General features: G+C 41.9%; 1 protein-coding gene across 3 annotated transcripts in view; it reads left to right on the top strand.

Annotated features, from left to right (window-relative positions):
• Positions 1 to 22,990, top strand: part of LOC140717273 (uncharacterized) — an 88,496-nt gene that overhangs the window by 45,798 nt on the left and 19,708 nt on the right. For 2 of the 3 annotated variants that reach the window (XM_073030696.1, XM_073030695.1), the window contains 3 exons: positions 9,154 to 9,263; positions 14,452 to 14,577; positions 14,949 to 15,014. In XM_073030696.1, the coding sequence (XP_072886797.1) occupies positions 9,234 to 9,263; positions 14,452 to 14,577; positions 14,949 to 15,014 (222 nt within the window). In that variant the 5' untranslated portion in view covers positions 9,154 to 9,233. The remainder of the gene's footprint in view (positions 1 to 9,153; positions 9,264 to 14,451; positions 14,578 to 14,948; positions 15,015 to 22,990) is intronic. The other variant, XM_073030697.1, reaches the window with a different exon arrangement.

Below are 22,990 nucleotides of genomic sequence, written 5' to 3'. Positions count from 1 at the left end.
CTCCGTAGCTACTTGTGGCAACAGATTCCACAGATTCACCACTCTCTGGCTAAAGAAATTCCTTCTCGGCTCCATTCTATTTTGAGGCTGTGTCCTTTCATACAGTGTAAAAGCTTCTGGACAAATGTGGTGCAGGTGAACAATAAGATCATAATGAGGTCATTTGTGATGCCAAGTGTCCAACTTACTGTACGAGAGGTCGATTCAAAAGTCTGACATTGGTGGGTCTGATATTGGTCTCAATATCACCAAGACCAAGGAGATGGTGGTGGACTTTAGGAGATCTAGGCCTCATATGGAGCCAGTGATCATTAATGGAGAATGTGTGGAGCAGGTTAAGACCTACAAGTATCTGGGAGTACAGTTAGATGAGAAGCTAGACTGGACTGCCAACACAGATGCCTTGTGCAGGAAGGCACAGAGTCGACTGTACTTCCTTAGGAGGTTGGCGTCATTCAATGTCTGTAGTGAGATGCTGAAGATGTTCTATAGGTCAGTTGTGGAGAGCGCCCTCTTCTTTGTGGTGGCGTGTTGGGGAGGAAGCATTAAGAAGAGGGACGCCTCACGTCTTAATAAGCTGGTAAGGAAGGTGGGCTCTGTCGTGGGCAAAGTACTGGAGAGTTTAACATCGGTAGCTGAGCGAAGGGCGCTGAGTAGGCTACGGTCAATTATGGAAAACTCTGAACATCCTCTACATAGCACCATCCAGAGACAGAGAAGCAGTTTCAGCGACAGGTTACTATCGATGCAATGCTCCTCAGACAGGATGAAGAGGTCAATACTCCCCAATGCCATTAGGCTTTACAATTCAACCGCCAGGACTTAAGAACTTTTTAAAAGCTATTATTAATGCTTTTTGAGATAGTGATTTAGATGTATATCATATTTTTTACTGAGTTAAGTATTGTATGTTATTAGTTTTGCTACAACAAGTGTATGGGACATTGGAAAAAAAAGTTGAATTTCCCCATGGGGATGAATAAAGTATCTATCTATCTATCTATCTAGAAGCTGTCGTTGAGCCTGGGTGCTTCCAGGTTTTTGTATCTTCTACCAGATAGGAGAGGGAAAAGAGAGAAGGTTTGGGGTGGTTGGGGGGGGCTTTGATTATGCTGGCTGCTTTAGTCAAGCAGTGAAAAATGTAGACAGCGTCTATATGAGTTAATCACAACAGGCGGATGTGACTAGCTTGGATGGGCATTTGGTCAGCATAGTTGAGTTGGGCCAAAGAACCTGGCACCATGCTGTATTACTCCATCACTTAGTAAGACCATAAGACCAGATAGAACCAGATTTAGGCTATTTGACCCACCAAGTCTCCTCCGCTATTTGATCATGGCTGATTTATTTTCCCTCTCAACCCTATTCTCCTCCCTCCTCCATGTAACATTTGACATCCTGGTCAGACCCCACTTGGAGTACTGTGCTCAGTTCTGGTTGCCTCACTGCAGGAAGGATGTGGAAGCCATAGAAAGCATGCAGAGGAGATTTACAAGGATGTTGCCTGAATTGGGGAGCATGCCTTATGAGAACAGCTGGAGTGAACTTGGCCTTTTTTCCTTGGAGCGTGTGGATAGTCAGAAGCTTTTTCCCAGAGCTGAAATGGCTGCCACAAGAGCACACAGGTTTAAGGTGCTTGGGAATAGGTACAGGGGAGAGGTTAGGGGTAAGTTTTTTATGCAGAGAGTGGTGAGTGTGTGGAATGGGCTGCTGGCGACGGTGGTGGAGGGGGATACGATAGGGTCTTTTAAGAGACTCTTGGATAGGTACATGGAGCTTAGAAAAATAGAGGGCTCTGGATAACCCGAGTAATTCCTAAGGTAGGGACATGTTCGGCAAAACTTTGCGGGCCGAAGGGCCTGTATTGTGCTGTACATTTTCTATGTTTCTATCCTTACCTATCCACTGCTCAATGGATTGGCTTCCACAGCCATCTGGTACTGAATTCCACAGATTCACCGCCTTCCTTCTATTCCAAGAAGCCCCACTAATGAAAATATAGTAGGACTCAATCATCTATTACAACTTGAAGGAATATTAATTGTCTTTCCCTCACTAGAGATATACATCCTACTGATTGAGACAGTTTGCAAACATCATCAGCATCAAGAAGAGAGTTAGTCACAAGATGAATAAGAAATGATACTTATTACTGTGGTTTATGGCAGAATGAAGATGGAACCCAATCATAGGTTAGGCATACAGAACAATGGGGTATCTAAGGTGTGGCAGGTATGGCATGTGCCCTGGTTGCCACTTGAAGGGGGGGGCGCCACCGAGCAGTTTCTATTAAAGTCAGACAAGCCATCCTTGGATAGTGAAAAAAATAATTTTCTTCAGATGTATGATCTGTCTTTGATTATCATGGGTGAGAAGCGCTAGGATGGCCTTATTTCAGAGCATTGTGTAAGAAGACCATGAAAAGTTTCTTCACGAAGAAGAAGGAAAATGGAGCTGAAGGACAGAAGAGACGAAGGTTGGAGGCAGCGGAAGCCAAGAAGTCGAGCAAGTTCTTCAAGCCCTTCTTTGAAAAGCCCAGAACAGGTAGTTCGATACTTTTCATGGAGTCGCCTGCACCTGCTACAAGTTTGTTAGGATCCGAAGGAGGATCAAGTACAAATGCGACACAAGCCGAGGAGGAGGTCAAGTCAGATAAGTCCGAGTATGACAAGATTAAGAGTGAGGCTGCCACAGAGAACGTGGGCATGACAGGAGGGGAAGACGATGGTGGTGGTGGCAATGTTGAGTTTATTGATGAGATTGAACCTGATGACACTGAACGACAAGGATACTGGAAAAGCAATTCTACCTGATGTGTTGAGAACAGAAATAATAAAGCTAGGTTCGAAGTATTTCCAGAACAGTGAGGGGCCTTTCCTACCAACAATTAACCACTCAATGAATAAAACTTGGTTCAAGAGGAAATTGGGAAATGGTTGTGGTGAGGAAGTGACTCACTCATTGCTGGTCTATTCCCCTTCTAAAAAGTCTGCATTTTGTATCTGTTGTCTTCTTTATTCCCAGTCAGACCATCAATCCTTATTAGAGCAGGAAAGTGGATTCAACCAGTGGAAAGCAGCTGAAAGGATTAGTGTTCATGAAAATGTCAAGAATCATCGAAAATGCTTCACACAATGGAATGAAATGGAAAGAAATTTAGCTGGAAACAGAAGAGTTATTGACACGGTATTTCAGTCACAGATTGAGAAGGAAAATTCCTTGCAACTCAGAACCTGGCTTTGTGAGGACACAGGGAGTCACTTCAGTTAGACGATGACTCCAACGTGGAAAATTTCCTTGGCTTACTGAAACTACTGGCCATCTTTGACCCTGTCATAAAAGAACACCTCACTCATTTTAAAAGTCATCCTGGATCCACGTCTTATCTTGCACCGGGTGTCCAGAACGAATTCATCCACATGATGGCATCCACTGTTCACCAGAGTTTACTGAGAAGCATTCGTAAAGCCAAGTACTATGGTCTCATGTTCGACTCGATTCCTGATCAGGCACACCGTAAGCAAATGTCAGTAGTAGTGAGGTACGTGGAAGTTGATTTTGAGAGGAAAACAGTCAGTTTTAGAGAGTCCTTCCTTGGTTTTATCCAGATAAGCCAGAAGGATGCTGAGAGTTTGGTTGAAGACATCTTGAAACAGCTAGAGAAGGATGAAATGGAGCTACAGTATTGTCGGTCACAGTGCTATGACAACACTGCTTTGATGTCAGGACACAGAAGTGGTGTTCATCAAAGAATAAGTGAGAAAAACAACCTGGCAGTGTTTGTGAATTGCAACAATCACTCAACTTGGTGGGTGTACATGCAGCCAAGCAGGATCCAATGATGGTCAAGTTTTTTTGGAACCATCAAAGCTCTCTACATGTTTTTCTCTCGTTCAACACAGCGCTGGTAAAAACTCAAAAACGCCGTGCCTGTGGTTGTTAAGTTGGAGTCCGAAACCAGGTGGAGTGTAAGGACAGAAGCAGTGAAGCCCATCAACAAGTACCTTGAGGAGATACTTCAAGTTCTCCAGGACATGATAAACAATGAAAATGAGACCGGTGAAACAAGAAGTGATGCAAGGCAGCTGTATAATGGCACGTTGAGTTACAATTTTCTGATTTTGCTAGGATTTTGGAACGAAGGATTTTGGTACTTATTCACATTGACTGTATTCAAAAGAGGCTGTAGGATCCTGGCATGAACTTCCACGATGCTGCCCTGGATTTGAAAGCCCTCCGAGATCATTTTTATGATGAAAGAGAAGTGTTGGTCAGTGAGTCACTCAAAGAAAGAGTCGGTCTCTGCCAAGAATGGAATATTGAAGTTGAAAGAGGTCAGAGACGAAAGAAACGAATGGCTGATGAGAACTCGAGAGACGCTGGGTTAACACCTAAGGAGGAAATTAAAAGAGTCATGCAGGGAATGCTTGACCGTCTTCACAGAGAAATGTATGAAAGGTTTGCTCGTTTGCATGACCCTGACACCAAGTTTGGGTTCCTTCTGATGTCGAGGGACTATGTTACAGCACCAACAGTAACAACCTAAAGAAGAAGTGCAAAAATTTGGGCGAATTGTATAACGCTGATGTTGGTGGACAGCAGCTATATGAAGAAATTTTGGATTGTAGAATATTGCTATCAAGGTGGGTCAGCATGAAAATATCAAGACCTGAGAGCTTCTTGAATTTATTGTTCAGTATGGAGATGAGAATGTCTTCCCCAATCTTCGCATTGCTATTCAGATAATGCTAACCATTGCAGTTTCCATCACCAGCTGTGAGAGATCATTCAGCAAGTTAAAATTAATACTCTTGTATTTGAGAGCCTCCATGGGTCAAGGCAGACTCTGATCTTGCTTTGCTGAATGTAGAAAGAGAAGAAACTGAAAAAACTGACTTTGATCACATCATAGACCAATTTGCATCAGTGAAAGCAAGGAAGGTGCATTTTATAATTTTCATGTAGTGCCATAATTTGTTAATTAAAAGATTAATGAGCTAGACTTGTATTTTTGAGCTGATATTATGGTAAAGTTATCTAAAAGATGGGTGTCAGATGTTTGGACAGGGGCACAATTTCAGTGCTTGCCATAGGCGCTATTTTCCATTGATACGCCCCTGATACAGAAGGAATTCCATTCTTCACTAAAACATTGTGCTTTCAAGAGTAATAGCTACAATGATCTAACACATTTCTGGAAAGGGTTATAATACTTCTCATCTTACTGGAATGTCACGTTACATGTTTAAAATATGCGAGGATGGGGATTTTTAAGTATTTGGTTTCAGAGTTGTTGAACTGTAAAATTCTGATTGCTTTCAATTCCTTTGTGAAGGATTCATAATAGAGTAAGGGAGTTTGCCAGGAAGTTATTCCATAGAATGTTAAGAAGGTACTTGACCTAATGGATTTGGCTGCGCTTAAATTGACAAGTAATGTTTTCTGAAGCATTGTGCAAGTGACCCTCCCACAGAGGGTTTGTGAGCAACCTCCTCTTGGGAAGTTAGGCTGATGGGTCAGTGGAGGAGCAACTTAGAATGAAATAGAAAGCTATTAGCTTCAGAGTAATTCTGAAATTAGATAGTGATAGGTTTTGAAGGACTAGCTTTAACGGCAATAGAGAGAAAATCGAAAACGTTATTTGGCAAAAAGTGTTGCTTTGTACTTTCCCTATATGGCAAATAGGAGATTTTTAATAGTGAGATAGAATGAGTTCAGGGCCAGCAAGGTCCTATTAGAATGAAGGTCAAGACTGGCATGATAATGGAACAACACACACAAAATACTGGTGGAACGCAGCAGGCCAGGCAGCATCTATAGGAAGAAGCACTGTCGACGTTTCGAGCCAAGACCCTTCATCAGGACTAACTGAAAGAAAAAATAGTAAGAGATTTGAAAGTAGGAGGGGGAGGGGGAAATCCAAAATGGTAGCAGAAGACCGGAGGGGGTGGGGTAAAGCTAAGAGTTGGAGAGGTGATTGGCAAAAAGGATACAGAGCTGGAGAAGGGAAAGGATCATGGGACGGGAGGCCTAGGAAAAAAGAAAGGGGGAGGGGAGCACCAGAGGGAGATGGAAAACAGGCAAGGAGTGATTGTGAGAGGGCAGAGAGAGGAAAGAAAAGGAGGGGGGAAATAAATAAATCAGGGATGGGGTAAGAAGGGAAGGAGGGGCATTAACAGAAGTTAGAGAAATCAATGTTCATACCATCAGGTTGGAGGCTACCCAGATGGAATATAAGGTGTTGTTCCTCCGACCTGAGTGTGGCTTCACCTTGACAGTAGAGAAGGCCATGGATAGACATATCAGAATGGGAATGGGACGTGGAATTACAATGTGTGGCCACTGGGAGATCCTGCTTTCTCTGGCGGACAGAGCGTAGGTGTTCGGCAAAATGGTCTCCCAGTCTGTGTCAGGTCTCACCAATGTATAAAAGGCCGCACTGGGAGGACCATATTCGTCCCGCCCCTCCCTTCCCACTGAAGATTGTTTCTAAGTTTAACTGTTTGGGAGTTATAGACACAGAGCATGTTAACTTCGTTTTAAGTTAGTCGCTTGTTTAATTTTCTATGTTTCTGCTTAAATGTTAATAAATTTAATTGTTTTGCAATAATTCCCCGACTCCATTCTACATCTATTGTTGCTGGTTCGTAACAATGGAAACACCAATGCCCTAGAATGGAAAATCCGACATAAGGGAGTGGATACAGTTCAGTCCATCACAGGTAAAGTCTTCTCCACCATTGAGCACATCTACATGGAGCGCTTTCGCAGGAAAGCAGCATCCATCATCAAGGACTCCCAATTTCCAGGCCATGCTCTGTTCTCATTGCTGCCATTATGAAGGAGGTGTATGAGGCTCAGGGTGCATGCCACCAGGTTCAGAAACAGTTATTACCCCTCAACCCTGAGGCTGCTGAACCAATGTCAATAACTTCACTCACCTCAACGCTGAACTGATTCCACAACCTATGGACTCTTTCAAGGACTCAACAACTCATTTTGTCCACATTATTTATTTACATATTATCATCATCATCATCATTATTATCATCATATTTATTTTTTTCTCAGCTCAAACTGGTAAAAGCTGAGGTACATGCATAGCCAAATGCACTCATTTCTTAATTGCTAAGAACTTTAAGATTATTCTAGTGCAGTTTATTATTGCTGCTTCCTGGAGATTTACATACATATTGTTGTGTAGGCCTACTGTTTAATGCTATTGTGTAATGCCTTTGGGATGATACCAGTCATAGATATTACTATTGGGACAATATATACCCTGTTCATGTTCCATAGTCTTTCAATTTCCTCTTTTAATTCAGCATATTTCTGGTGTTTTCACTTATTGACTCCTGTATGTTATTTGTTTTTGGAATGGCTATATCTATTAAGGAAGTTGTTCTTGCTTATTTATCCTGTATTATTATATCTGGGCAATTATTATGGATTATCCTGTCTGTAATAGTTGATCATTCATAATATAATATGTGGGACTCTGACTCTAAAAATGCATCAGGCTTGTACTTATACCAAGGGATGGTGTCTTTTATGAATTTGTATTTTAAAATATTATTTTGGTGAATAATGTTTACCATTTGATTGTGCCTGTGTAGGTAATCAGGTTGAGTTAAACTGCAGCAGGATCCTGGAATATGTTGGATTGTTTCTAGTTTCTCTTGGCATTTTCTGCATTTATCATCTTGAATTTGTTGATCTTTTAATATGTATTTTTGATAATTTTTTTTGTGTTAACCACTTGGTCCTATATTGCCACAAGGAACCCTTCTGTTTCTGGGAGGAGATCTCCAACTCCAACTCCAACTTCGATGCTTCCTTGTTGATATCTAGTCTGCTCGGATCATGGGAATGTCTTACATGGAGGGTCATGCTCTGCCATTGGTTAACTTTTTCTTCAATAGTGATAATTTCTTAATCTTTCTGGGTTGTGCTCTCATTTAAGTTTAGTGATGTGTACTTATTAGAATTCCTTATGCTTGTGTGGAGTGCTGAATCCAGTTTTCGTTGATGATTTCAGGATTTTAAAGAAAGTTGTTAATGTGCATTAAAGGTACAGATGAAGTCAAATATTTTTATACCAATAATTATGAAAGTTATCACTGCCAATACTTTTCCAGTTGTGGGTATTTTTATAACCTCTTTTAGCATATCCATTGTAACTTCAAGTGTTTGCATGTCTTCAATTGTGTGAGTATGCTCTTTTTCCTCCCTAATCCAGCTTGCTTCTTGATTGTGCATCATCCTTTTTGACCAGCTATTCGACCAAAAGTTCATTTTCTCTGTGTTTGTTGGTAATTCTGTGCTGGGGTTGGTAACATTTTGGCATGTCGAATTTAGTTTCAATGCCCTGTATAACACTTTTTAATTATTTCTGAACTGATTGTTCTACTTTTTTTTTTCATCTGGCACATTTCATGTATCCATTTAGTCTGGCTTCTTATGCACCAAGCTTTTGTTTTAGTGTATTTATAAATTCTACAATGCTTTTGTTAGGTGGATCATATCTCATATGGACCTTTATATTTCCTTAGAATTTTCTTAGCTTTTCTCTTAATAACTTTCTTGCTCAGGTTATCCATTTTATATTCTATTACATGGGCTATTTCTACCCCTAAAGTTTCAATTTTGTTTCTTAATCTGTTCTGCCATTTTAGTGTTCTCATTTCATTACTTAGTTTTGAGTTTCTATTTTGGAGCCATTGCACTGCCCTGTTGTTAATGCTCAGTGTGTTATTGTGTGTCATTCTTCAAATGTTTCAAGTTTTCCTAAATGTGGTAATATAATATTGTTGAGAGTATTAAATTATTTTGCAAATTTTGATGACTTTCTTTGTTTCAGTATGTAGGCTGTCCTTGCTGAGTCAGTGCCCATATGTTCTGTTAGTGTGGTGTTAAGTGTTAGGATTATTTTGTCTGCAATTATTATTGTTGTTGTATTTGCACAGTTACTGTTTATATATGTATTTATTATTATATTTGCATAATTTTCTTCTTTTGCACATTGACTGTCAGTCTTTGAATGTAGTTTCTCATTGGATTTCTTTGTTCAGATGTAAATGCCTGCAAGAAAATGAATCTCAGGGTAGTAGATGGTGACAAAATAAATTTACCTTGAACTTTGAACTTTTGCAGGTAAGATAAAGGAGGATCTAAATAAAACGAAGCAACTAGGGAGTGAATTGGTGTTGTGTGAAATCTGGTTCGCAGGTTCGATGAGTAGGGACAGAAGACACTCACTACCGGTAAGTAGTTTAACTATTTATTTAGAGGACAAGACAGGCACTAAACATTCAGCATACCCTTCAATTTACAACTCAGTTACCAATACTTGTCTAAGGTGTACACCCGAAGTAGCAGGACAAGACAGACGCTGAACATACAAACAGTGGCAAATGCTGATCGAAAGTGTGCTCTCAGCCCCTCTTTACTGCAGCACACTTCCACTGTTCACTGTTTCCACAGCACCAGCCAACCCTCATCCCCCAGTCCATGGCAACACTGAGAGTTAGTAAAAGGAGTGCATGTTTTCAGTGCACTAGATTTATACTCTACCTGCGCCATCATCAGCTAAATTGCACTAGTGGGAGGGGCTGCAGTTTTCCTTAAACAACCCCATCCCTAGCTAGCACAGTGGAGCGGGTTTCAATGAACAGCTAAAATGGACAATTACTGCAACAGTGGGTCTTCTGAAGGTTTAGTTTGTAATGTATTTGTGGAGCCATTGGTGATGGGGAAACTCTTAAATGTATACTTCTTTCTGTATTCAAAAGGACCTGTTTCTGTGCTGTAGTACTCTGTGACAGTATGCTGGGAAGCGTTTCACTTATCAGAGAACATAAGATGGTGGTGTTTCATTGTATCTGTTTTTGCCCAGCCTGATGGTGAAGGTCACGTTTGGGACGTTCTGTCCTGAAGAAGGGTCTCGACCTGAAGCATCACTTCCATAGATGCTGCCTGACCTGCTGAGTTCCTCCAACATTTTGTATGTGTTGCATTGGATTTCCAGCACTTGCAGGCCTTCTCATGTTCTGTCTATGTAGCCTGTTTAAAAGGAGAATGATTCCAGGAATGAAAGGGTCAACACATGAAGTGCATTTGATGGCTCTGGGCCTCTACTTGCTGGAGTTCAGAAGAACGACAGGGGATATCATTGAAACCTATCGATTGTTGAAAGCCCTAGATATAATAGATTGGAGAGGATGTTTCCTATGGTGGATGAATGTAGGACCAGAGGGCACAGCCTCAGAATAGAAAGACGTCCATTTAGAACAGAGGTTAGAAGGAATTTCTTGAGCCAGAGGGTAGTGAATCTGTGGAATTCATTGCCACAGATGACTGCGAAGGCCAAGTCATTGAGTATCTTTAAAGCAAAGGTTGATAGTTACTTGGTTTGAGTGTCAAAGGTTAGGGGAAAAGGCAGGGAAGTGGGGTTGAGAGGAATAATAAGTCATCCATGATGGAATGGTAGAGCAGTCTCAGTGAGCCGAGTGGCCTGATACTGGTCCTGTCTTAATGGTCTTACGGTCCTAAGCAATTTTTCTGACCTCACAAACAGGTGTGTCAATGGCACCCACTGTGGAGAGTCCTGCCAGCGACGCAAGGAATGAACGTCCATAGCGACGGACAGAATGAGAGCCAAACAAATGAATTTGTCCTGGATAAGAGTCAAACTTGTTGAGTGTCATTGGACCTGTAGCCATCAAGTCAAGTGGAAAATAATCAGCCATACTCCAGATTTCTGCTTTATGGGTTTGCTCCCACCACCCACCCCACTACAGTGTTGCACTGAACTGACAACACCAACTTGCTTTTGTTGCTATAGTGTTTACATGTCAGGATAAATTGGGAGACCTGCCAATAGCAATGGTCAGTGGTGTAGTGGCATCAGCACTGGACTTTGAGGGACTTTGAGACAGAAGGTCCTGAGTTCAAATCCGGCCAGGTCCCAACATGGACTGAAGAAAGTCTTGGCAATCTACGTCCATATCTTGCCACAAAACCACAATGGACAACTACACTCTCCATAGGGTCACTATGAGTCACCCTATGACTTGATGGCACTCAACAACAATACTTCCTGATCCTAAAGGATTTTAAAGAGTTCTGCAGCCAAACAGTGTGGTTTCTGTTGTAAAATGCAGAGAAGTATGAACATTCACTGTGGAGAATGTCCTGCTATATTCTGAAATAGAGCCATGGGGTCTGAGGGGGACGTCAGATATGCATTCCCCCCCAAGGGCTGGCACTCTGGACAGTGAAGTACTGACTGTCAGCTTGGATTACTTGCTCAAGTCTTTGCTGTGGAATTCTATCCCTGAGCCTTCTGGCTCAGAGGCAAGCTGAGCACATCTGACTTTCTTTGAGAAGTGATTTTGTCAGATATATTTGTTTAAAGATGCAGCGTGGAATAGGCCCTTTTGGCCCATCAACTCAACTGTTTAACACACAGGACAATTTATAACGGCCAGTTAACCTACTAACCAGCACATCTTTTCGAATGTGGGAGGAAAGCCAAGTACCCAGTTGAAACCCACACGGTTCACAAGGAAAACAAACAGATTCCATATGGACAGCCACTGAAATTGAACTCCAAACTTCAGAATGTCCTGAGCTATAACAGTGTCACACTAACCCCCGCACTACTGTGACGCCAAGAATATACCAGAAAATATCACCAGATGTGGGTTGTCTTTGGTTATGAAATACATGAAGGGATTTTTTACACCATTTTGCCTGGAGAAGCAGTTCGTTTCAGTCCTTTACACTGTATGTCTCCCTTTGCTTCTCAGCTGCATTAAAATTGTTGAATCCCTTTTTTTGATTTTCACAGGGATTTTTTTTTAAATAATGGCGTGTGGTTTTGGAATTCTGCAAGCACAATGAAGGGCAATTCCAATGTTTTCGAGGGGGATTTCCCCACTGCCAGATAAAAGATTTTCTATGTGACCCTTTTGAAACTTGGTCAACAGTAGAGAAATTCCTAACATGCAAAAAAAACTAATTATTTCACTGTCTTAAACTGTGCATCCAAGTTTTATTGCCAGTGGAGAGATGCTTCACAAACCTAAGTTACCAATAATATCCTGATTGTGCCAAATCTTCCCTTCACTGAGAAGATTTTGTAGTACATTTTTTTTCTAGTTATTACAAAAGTTCAAAGTGAGTTTATCATCAAAGCACATATATGTCACCATATACTTGAGATTCATTTTCTTGCGGGCATTTACAGGAAAATAAAGAAATACAACTGAGATTATGAAAAACTATACACAATAAAGACTGACAAACAACCAATGAGCAAAACAAGATAAGTTGTGCAAATAAAAACTGATACTGAGAAGTTACTATCTTTCCTTTCGGTTAGTCCTGACGAAGGGCCTCGGCCCAAAACGTCGACAGTGCTTCTCCTATAGACGCTGCCTGGCCTGCTGTGTTCCACCAGCATTTTATGTGTGCTGTTGTTTGAATTTCCAGCATCTGCAGATTTCCTCGTCTTTGCACTGAGAACATGAGTTGTAGAGAGTCATTGAAACTGAGTCGGTTGTGAAATCAGTTCAGAGTTGAGGTGAGTGAAGTTATTCATGCCAGTTCAGGAGGCTGAAGGAGGTTGGGTATTAGCTGCTCCTGAACCTGGAGATGTGGGACGTAAGGCTTCTGTACCTTCTACCCGATGGCAGTAGCAAGAAGACAGCATTCCTTGGATGAGGGGGGCTTTGACTGATGGATGTTGCTTCCTTGTGGCAGTGCTCAATGGAAATGTATTCATTGATGGGGAGGGCTTTGCCTGGGATGGAATGGGGCGTGCAAGTAATTTAAAATAGTGGAAAAAATATACTAAGAGCAAGTTGTAGAGTCCTTGAAAGTGAGTCATTAGGTTGTGGAGTCAGTTCGGCGTTGAGATGAGTGAAGTTATCCACGCTGATGGATAAGATCTGATGGTTGAAGGGTAATAACTGTTCCTGAATCTGGTAGTGTGTCACATAAGACTCCTGTACCTTCTGCTCAATGGTAGTAACTGGAATAAGTCCGCTCATCCTATCTCCATCAGAACTGTAAACTGGTATTGTCTATCGCCATCTCATAATGTAGTACATTGCAGTTTGGATGGAGACAATTCAACACATAACACTGTACACTAATGAAGTTAAATATAGCCCTGTATACCCACTCTATTGCTTACCATGATTTAAAACAAAACGCTTTAACTTTTTTTTGAGTGGGGGAAGGAATTGTCAAAGTTTCAGGTCAGACCTTGCAATGAAAATGCCTTCCCTCTCCCCAACAGATGCTGAATTCCACCAGCAGATTGTTGCTCCACACTGTAGCATCTGCAGGCTCTTGTATTTCCTCTTACTTTTAGGACATTGTATTTCTTCATTTTCTTGCTTTTATGTCCTTGCACTTGGAGTTCAAATCCTACCCAGTGTGGCAAGGTAGGAGCCCCTTTATCTAACAAGTGTAAGGGTGGATCTGAGATACCCTTGAACGTGTCAAATTCCTTCCTGAACATGGGCTCAGAATTCAGCAATGAGGTTATTGAGGTTGGTGTGGTCTAGCACCTTTTAGGAAATTCAGGATTAAGTATTTTTATAGACTAGCTTTATTTGTAACATGTGCATCGAAACATAGAGTGAAATATGTCATTTGCATCAACAACTAACACAGTAAGAAGATGTTTTTGGGGGTGAGGGTGGCACCCTGCAAGTGTCACCATGCTTGTGGCACCAGCATTGCGTACCCTCAATGTACTAACCCTAACCCGCACATTTGGAATGTGGGAGGAAACTGGAGCACCTGGAGGAAACTCAGTGTGGTCACGGGGAAGAACGTACGGGCAGTGGTGGGAATTGAACCCCGATATTCCATTCACTGGCACTGTAACGCATTACACCAACAACTCTACTACCGTGCCGCCTTGCATCTTACTGTGCCACTTAGGAGTCACTGACGTGGACACCGTCCACCACACAAACGTTTGGAAGTGTTAAAAGTATATAAAGTAAGGTGAAGATATGGAACTTGCCTTCATGTGGCAAGGGAGCCAAAATACATTTAGCCCCTTAACACATTACCAAATCCCTCCTCCACCTTTTTTTGACTAAACTCCAGATTGTCGACTTAACCTTTGGTCTGAAATCCTTATTCCTGGATCGCAAGCTCTAAGTTCTAGCTTTTGTTTCTCAACAAAATATAAATTGTCACAATGGCATATGAACTCGAAGGATTTACCCAAGCAGGGGATTTAGTACCATAGAGAGTGAAGAGGAAGGAAGTTTTATTCTGGAAGGTAAAACTGGATAAACAGAGGGAGATGTCGATAGGTCATGGTGAGATATGGCTGTTGGGCCAAATAGCTATTATCTATAGGTGACTGTATGACATGACTGAGCCACACCAATGGCAGTGATTGTATTCTCAATTTTATTGCAGGCACTCTTCTTCATGTGTCTTGTGCTTCTGCCGCATATTAATGCATCAGGTTCAGATTCATGGAGAAAATTCAGCAAAAACATAAAAGGAGTGGCAGGGCACTGTCGGGAAAAGATCGATAAACTGGTTAGAAAACTGAAGCATTATAATGCTGACACTCCAATGTCTAATGCATTTGTCCTTGTTAATACTAATAAACCCTCCTCTCTCCTTAAGTTAACGCTAATAAACCCTGCTCTCCCTTTAAGTTAACAAATTTCACGACATATCTGCTGGTGATATTAAACCTGATTCTAATTCCGATATACCCATCAATCTATTATACCCTGAGCTATGATTTCCCACGTGGACGCTACTAACCTTGATATAGCTTTTAACTCTCTGTAGAGCTGCCTGTAAGAGCTTCAATCCTTTTTAAAATACCCCAGAGGTCATTAACCCTAATTAACTTCAAATGCATTCATGTCCATCATCTTAACTGTATATTTCTTTTCCAGACTAGTACTCTGCTTCCAAGTGTGGTGCAATATGAAGTTTTATCAGATACAGATGTTGAAAATCTGGTAAGAAATTCTTACATTGTATCAATTTTACAACAACATGGAGTGATGTTCTCTCTAAGTTGTTTTGCTGTGATTGAGTATCAACGTATGAGGTGGAACACAGAAGCCAGATACTGATGTTTCAATTTCAAGTTTAGTTTATTGTCATTCAACCGTACACATGTATACAATCAAACAAAACAATGTACCTCCGGACCAAGGTGCTTAACACAGTACATATAACTCAGACGCACAACACATAAAGAAATGTTACTGGTATAAATTAATAAGCATAAGATTTATTTACAACATAAGTTAAAAAGTAAACAATATAACACTACTGGCATTTCATATGTGATGAGACCTAGCTGGTGGCAGTGAATAGACTAGACTCACAGCCTGGGGAGGAAGCTGTTTCCCATTCTCACAGTCCTCGTTGTAATGCTGCGGTACCTCCTGCCTGATGGTAGGGGGTCAAAAAGATCGTTGGATGGATGGGAGTGATCATTGATGATGCTATGTTGAAAGACTGGAGTGACTGGGCTTGTATACACTGAAATTTAGAAGGATGAGAGGGGATCTGATTGAAACATATAAGATTATTAAGGGATTGGACACGCTGGAGGCAGGAAGCATGTTCCCGCTGATGGGTGAGTCCAGAACTAGAGGCCACAGTTTAAGAATAAGGGGTAGGCCATTTAGAACAGAGATGCGGAAAAACCTTTTCACCCAGAGAGTGGTGGATATGTGGAATGCTCTGCCCCAGAAGGCAGTGGAGGCCAAGTCTCTGGATGCATTCAAGAGAGAGTTAGATAGAGCTCTTATAGATAGCGGGGTCAAAGGATATGGGGAGAGGGCAGGAATGGGGTACTGATTGTGTATGATCAGCCATGATCACAGTGAATGGTGGTGCTGGTTAGAAGGGCTGAATGGCTTACTCCTGCACCTACTGTCTATTGTCTATTGCTAAGAGCTCAGCATATGCAGTGCTCTGAATATATATATATATTTATATTTTTATATATATCTGATGGGTGGAATAGAAACCGCAATGGTCCTCTAGGAATGGAGCATTCCTAGAGTAAAACCAGAAGCAGTGGGATTCCCCAGCAACTCAGGAAACATTGTGGAATGAGAAACAGAGCTAACATTTTGAGTTGACTGTATTTCATTAGGACTGTGCCAAGTTAGAATTAAACCAAGTTTTACAATGGGAAGAGGTGGAGAGAACAGATAGAGTGGAAGGCAGGAGGGATACAGTACTATGCAAAAGTCTTGGGCGCATGTATATTGCTAGGGTGCCTAAGACTTTTGCACAGTACTGTATTTGTCAACAGCGGATTGCAAGTTTGTAAATCTGGTGCGAGCAAAGGGTGCTGGAATGTCGGGTGTGGAGCACCGTGGGAGGGGTGTGGCACAGGTGACAGAGAAGGAGTGCTGGGGAGTGGGGGGGGGGGTTGCAGATGCAGACACACCCAGCCCTAAGATATGGGCCAAGGTCATTTGATTCTAAACACGTCTTAGGCACCCTAGCAATAGATATGCATCTCAGGCTTTTGCACGAAACGGTATAAATCAGGACTGAATCTTGCAGCTGGGTGATGAAGAGAGGTGATCAAAGAGATTGTTAGGGGGATCGTAAAATCATGAAGCAAAGGCTTAAACAGCCAGCAATCCCAGGGTGGAAATGGCAAATGCAAGAGGGCATGTTTTTAAGGTGATTGGAGAAAAATATAGGGGGCACGTCAAAGGTTACTTTTTTCTTCCGCATAGAATGTGGTGAGTGTGTTGAACGTGCTGCCAGGGATACATTAGGGGCATTTATGAGACTTTTAGATAGGATGTGGATTATGCAAAATGAGGGCTACGTGGGAAGGGGAAGGGCTGGATTGATCTTCGAGTTGGTTAAAAGGTCAGCACAACATTATGGGCCAAATGGCCTGTACTGGGCTGCAATGTTCTATGTGTTAAATCAGCAGATCAGATAGTAAGGAGGCACAAACCAGGGAATGTGATTGAGTAAGGAATCAAAAGTGACAGGAGCGAAAACCCCTTCATGCAGTGAGTGAATTCAAAAGAGTGCAACAATGATTCATGAGAATGTTGTCCTCAGTTATCAGGAGAGACTGGTCAATCTGGAACTTAATCATTGGAGTGTGGAAGATATTACAGAGGTGTATAAAATCATGAGGGCCATAAGAAGAGAAAATCATGCAGTCTCTTTCCTAGGGAAGGGGAATCAAAGACTAGAGGTCATAGGTTTAAGGTGAGGGGTGAATTGGCTGTGGACCTATTTCTTCACACAAATGCTGGTGCATAGCTGGAACGAGCTTCCAGAAGGAATGCTTGAGGCAATTACAATGATAACACTAAAAAGACATTTGGAAAGGTACATGGACAGGAGAGGTTTAGAGGGATTTGGGCATTTTGGCTGGCATTGTGAGATCTTGATACTCTTGCGATCCAAAGATTCTTTGGAAGTCAAGTTTGAGGTGCAAGCCTTGTTGCTTGTGGCCATTTTATTGACTGCTACAAGAACAAAGAACAGGCAAAGAGAGCTGAGAGAAGCAAAGTAAAGAAAAAAAATTGTAGTCCTGGTCATCTCATGCTCAGACTAGAAATAACAACATTTCAGTGATAAAAGAGCCAAATCCAAGTGGCATGACACCTACAGAAAACTAAGAAGCTTCTAGAAAAGTGCAGAAGCAGCTGAACTTTTCACTGAATAATTACATGTATATAGATTATACATGAATATAGGTGATTATATATTAAAATACAGGCAAGCATAGCAAAGTAAACTACAAAAAAAAACAAGGAAAAGGACAATTCCCAATACACCCAATCCAACAACATGGACAAGTTAGGCTGAAGGGTGTTCTACTGAGCTGTAAGACTCTGAGTTATTGGGCTAGGGAATCGACTGGTAAGAAAGGCTCCATCATATCTTCTGGAACAGAACTGGAACGATATCCAAAAGGAAAGAATCTAGAGAATACAGTACTGTGTAAAAGTCTCAGGCACATATAGACATAGCTAGGTTACCGAAGACTTTTGCACAGTATGGTATTTGTCAATGGGGAGCAGAAAGTGAGTTTATAAATCTTCCAGGAGCAAAGGGTGATGGGAATAGTGAGGGTGGAGCACCACGGGGGAAGTGTGGGACAGGTGGCAGAGAAGGTCTGCCAGGGGCAGGGGGGGTGGTGGGTGGGGTGGTGGAGCGGGTGCAGATACACCCAGCCCTGAGACACCGGGCAAGGGAATTTGATTTCAAACAATTGGTTTCTTGTTCATTATGGGATGTCTGGTGCTTCCCGCTCCCTCCCTTCTCCCTTCCCCTTTTCCCAACCATGATTCCCCTCTCCCTGCCCCCTTCCCACTCTCAGTCCACAATAGAGACTCATATCAGAATCAGGTTTATCACTACTCATGTATGTCATGAAATCTGTTGTATTTTGGGTCAGCCGTACAGTGCAATACATAAGATTACTACAGTACTGTTTAAAGTTCTTAGGCATCTTATCTATATATATTTACCTTAGACTTTTGCACAGTACTGTAAAAGGAGAGGGAGTGGGGCAAATTGGAGAAGTCTTATATTGGGTCATTTGGGGACTGAAGAGCCTCCTTTGCTGCCAGCATTTTGTGATTCTGTATTGGGACAAAGGAAAAGAAAGGACCAGATTGGAGCAAATGTAACTATACGAAGCAGAATCATTGAGAATTGCAAGTGGAAACACCATAAGACAAGACATTGGTTCCATCATCTGCTCTGTCATTTCACCTTACCTGATTTATTATCGATCGCAATCTCATTCTCCCGCCTACTTCCCGTAACCTTTGATGCCCTTACTTATCAAGAACCTATCAAACAACAGCTGACAACTCTCCTGTCCATGTACCTTTCCAAATGTCCTGACGAAGGAACTCGGCCCGAAACATTGACTGCTTGTTTCCACGGATGCTGCCCGACCTGCTGAGTTCCTCCAGCATGAATGCCACCGATTCACCACCTTCTGGGTAAAGAAATTCCTCCTCATCTCTGTTCTAAGGAGAAGTCCTTCTATTCTGAGGCTATGCCCTCTGGTGCTAGACTCTCCCACTATTGGAAACGTCCTCTCCACATCCACTCTTTCTAGACTTTTGAATATTAGGTGCACTTCAGTAAGATGCCCCACTCTCCACTTGTCTTGATAAGTGTAGCTGGATGAAATCCTGCAAAGCTCAACAATGCCTAGAACCGAGCAGCCCGCTTGATTAGTGTCCTCAGCCACCCTGACCATGAGCTCTTCATCAGTTATTGGGTCCAAGTCTTGGAATTCCTTATCTAAGAGCACTGTGGAGTACCTTCACCTGGCAAGCAGACTGAAATAGATTAAAACATTTCACCACCAAGTTCTAAGAAGTATTTAAGGATGGATATAAATTTGCAATTAAGATATCTGAGTAAACTTAAATATTCAAAAAACCTCCAAACAAGTTCGCCCAAACATAATACCATAAGATATAGAAGCAGAATTAGGCCATTTGGCCCATCGAGTCTGCTCTACCATTTCATCATGGGTAATCCAATTTTCCTCTCAGCCCCAATCTCCTGCCTTCTCCTCATATCCTTTCATGCCCTGACCAATCAAGAACCTATCAACCTCTGCCTTAAATATACTTAAAGACCTGGCCTATGACAAAGAAATCCACAGATTCACCACACTCTGGCTAAAGAAATTCCTCCTCATCTCTGTTCTGAAAGCACACCCCTCAATTCCAATGCTGTGTCCTCTGGTGTTAGACTCTCCCACCATAGGTAACATCCTCTCCACATTCACTTTATCAAGGACTTTAACTCTTTGATAGGTTTCAATTAGGTTTTTCCTCATTCTTCTGAATTCCAGTGAATACAGGTGCAGAGCCATCAAACACTCTTCATATGACAAGCGAATCAATCCTGTAATCATTTTTGTGAATGTCCTTTGAACCCTCTCAAGTTTCAGAAGTTTCTAAGATAAGGGACCCAAAATTGCTCACAGTACTCCAAGCGAGGCCTCGCCAGTGCTTTATAAAGTCTCAGCTCTTTCTTTATGGTCAACAATTCTTCATACACTTTTCCCTGAGCACTAGCTTAACTTGCAAATAAAACCACTCGTGAAGTGCAATCAGATGAGGTAATTTGTGCTCAGCAGCTTTCCAGGAGCAGCAATGAAAAGCGCACTCATAAATCAAAAGCAATCACCAGAAAATTCTGGAGGAACTCAGCCAGTCAAGAGACATAAATGGAATTTTAAAAAAGCTATTGTTTCAGGTCAAGAACTGTGGGTTGACGAGCAGCAATAAGCCGTGTGAGATAGAGCTATTAAAACAAAAACAAAAACTTTATATCATCATAAGAGTTCCTTCCCTTAGGCAAATTATCTGATTAACGGTTCTAATTGGCCCCCCACCCTGCTATTAACCCTGAAAATGCACTGAACTGCAGTTAAGCCACTTATTGTAATGTATACATTTTAAATTCATGTTGGCACTTACGTATTTATGCTCATTTTACTGTACTTAACCTCTAACTTAATCTTTAGATAACACTTCTTTCTTAATAATTGTTCAATGCTGTCATTTTTGGTTGCTATCTCACCAACACATCATAGCAAATGCCCCATAAATCCAATGTCATATTTACCTTTGCTGACGACACCAGTGTCATTGGCCAAATCAAAGGTGATGCATCAGCATGTAGGAGAGAGATTGAAAATCTGGCTGAATGATGCCACAACAACCTGTCACTCAATGTCAGCGAGACCATTAAGACTTCAGGATGAGGAAACCGGGGGTCCATGAGCTAGTCCTTATCAGGGGATTAGAGGTGGTGAGGGTCAGCAACTTTAAAGTCTTAAGTGTTATTATGTGTTTCCCTCGCTATCCAAAGGTAGTGCGTTCCAATGAAGCCGTTTGTAAGCTGAAATGCCGTAAAGTGAAGACGCAATTATCATCAATTTATATGGGAAAAATTATTGACCATTCCCAGACCCAAAAAATAGCCTACCAAATCATACAAAATAACACATAAAACCTAAAAGAACACAAACACATAGTAAAAGCAGGAATTATATGATAAATATACAGCCTATATAAAGTAGAAATAATTGTATGTACAGTGTAGTTTCACTTATCAGAATTAGGAAGACAGAGAGCCAAAATCGATTTGGAGAAAGAAATCGGCACGTACACGCATGCGCACACAACTGCCTGCACACGGCTTCACGGTTGTGATAGTCTTTCTCGGGGTAAACACACGTACAAAGTGGGCGTCTTTTTTGTTGTAAAAGCGAAAATCTTCTTTGGTTACCAAAAAAACAGGTACGAATGTAGGTCTTTCGTAACTGCGAGCTGTCGTAAAGCGAACGTTCGAAAGACGGGGCTCGCCTGTATTTCGGAGGATCTCTCCAGGGCCCAGCACATAAGTGCAGTTATGAAGAAAGCACAGCTGCACTTGTATCTACTTAGGAGTTTGCAAAGATTCAGCATGACATCTAAAACTTTGACAAACAACCATAGATGTGTGGTAGAGAGAATATTGACTGGTTGCATCACGGCCTGGTATGGAAGCACCAATGCCCGCGAATGAAAATGCCTGCAAAATATGAGTAAAGCCCTCCCCACCATTGAGTACATCTACATGGAGCATTGTCACAGGAAAGCAGCATCCATTATCAAGGACCCCCACCACCCGCCTCATGCTGTCTTCTCTCTGCTGCCATCAGGAAGAAGGGACAGGAACCTCAGGACTCACAGCAGGTTCAGGAACAGTTATTACCCCTCAACCTTCAGGGTCTCAAACCAATGGGGATAACTTCACTCAACTTCACTTGCTCCATCAAAGAACTGTTCCCACAACCAATTAAATCACGTTCAAAGACTTTTCATCTCATGTTCTCAATATTTATTGCTTAATTATTTTTATTCATTTTTTTTCTTTTGTATTTGCACAGTTTGTTGCCTTGTGCACATTTGGTTGTTTATTGTGCACGGTCTTTTCATTGATTCCATTATGGTTCTTGGATTTACTAAGCTTTCATAAAAATGTGTTACGACACGTGCCCATCCACGCCAGCTTCCAGGATTTAGACACTCAAACTCCCCAGAGCATGGATACCTTTAAAGATTCAGGACAGTCCCACTAATTGCCAATCAGGTCTTAGGCACCAAGGATTGAGCATTTAAGGAGCACCTGAACTGTGGTTCAGTGTTCAATTGTAAGCCTACTCGCAATTTCGACGAGTATTCATTTTGAGCTCAGATTCTCTTTCCATTTTGAAACCCTGTCTCGATCCTAGCCTTGGATACTCCTCTTCTGAGTCCAAGCCATTCTCGTCAAAGACACTCATCACAGTACGATTGAGTCAGTATGGACCCAGTGGGGTGCCAGAGTCTTTCGTCTGCTGTGACCAGCCACAGCGAAGATATTTCCCGACAAATTCTGGAGATACAGCACATCCTCCAGGTAGCCATGGGTCAACTCGTGCAACGAGGAGGCCAGAGTCGCTTGGGAAAACCAATCAAGGCCAGTACGTCCTCCAACCCCGGAGAGATTCGAAGGTCACCCGGGTTCTTACCTCAACTTCCTCATCCAGTGCTCGTTAGTGTTTGAGGGATTCATTCGGCCCTTCACCTCTCCAGCCAGCACTGACTTCTTCTTAGAACAGAAGGGGACAGAAATCAGTGGCCTTACATTGACTATAGAGGGCTGAATCGCAAAATAGTCAAGGATGGTTACTCCCTTCCACTCATGAACACTGCTTTTGAGATTTTCCAAGGGGCAAGAGTATTCTTGAAGCTGGTCCTGCAGAGTGCATACAACCTCATTCACATAAAGGTGGAATATGACTAAAAGACAGCATTCAACACACCGACAGGACACTATGAGTACCTAGTTATGCCGTCCACCTTATGAATCTACCAGCAGTTTTCCAGGCCTTTATAAATGACATATATATGATGCTCTCCATAAG

The sequence above is a fragment of the Hemitrygon akajei genome, chromosome 27 (genome assembly GCF_048418815.1).
Source record: "Hemitrygon akajei chromosome 27, sHemAka1.3, whole genome shotgun sequence".
Taxonomy (NCBI): Eukaryota; Metazoa; Chordata; class Chondrichthyes; order Myliobatiformes; family Dasyatidae; genus Hemitrygon; species Hemitrygon akajei.
Note: the sequence above shows the minus strand (reverse complement) of the source record. Positions and strands in the feature narration are given on the sequence as shown.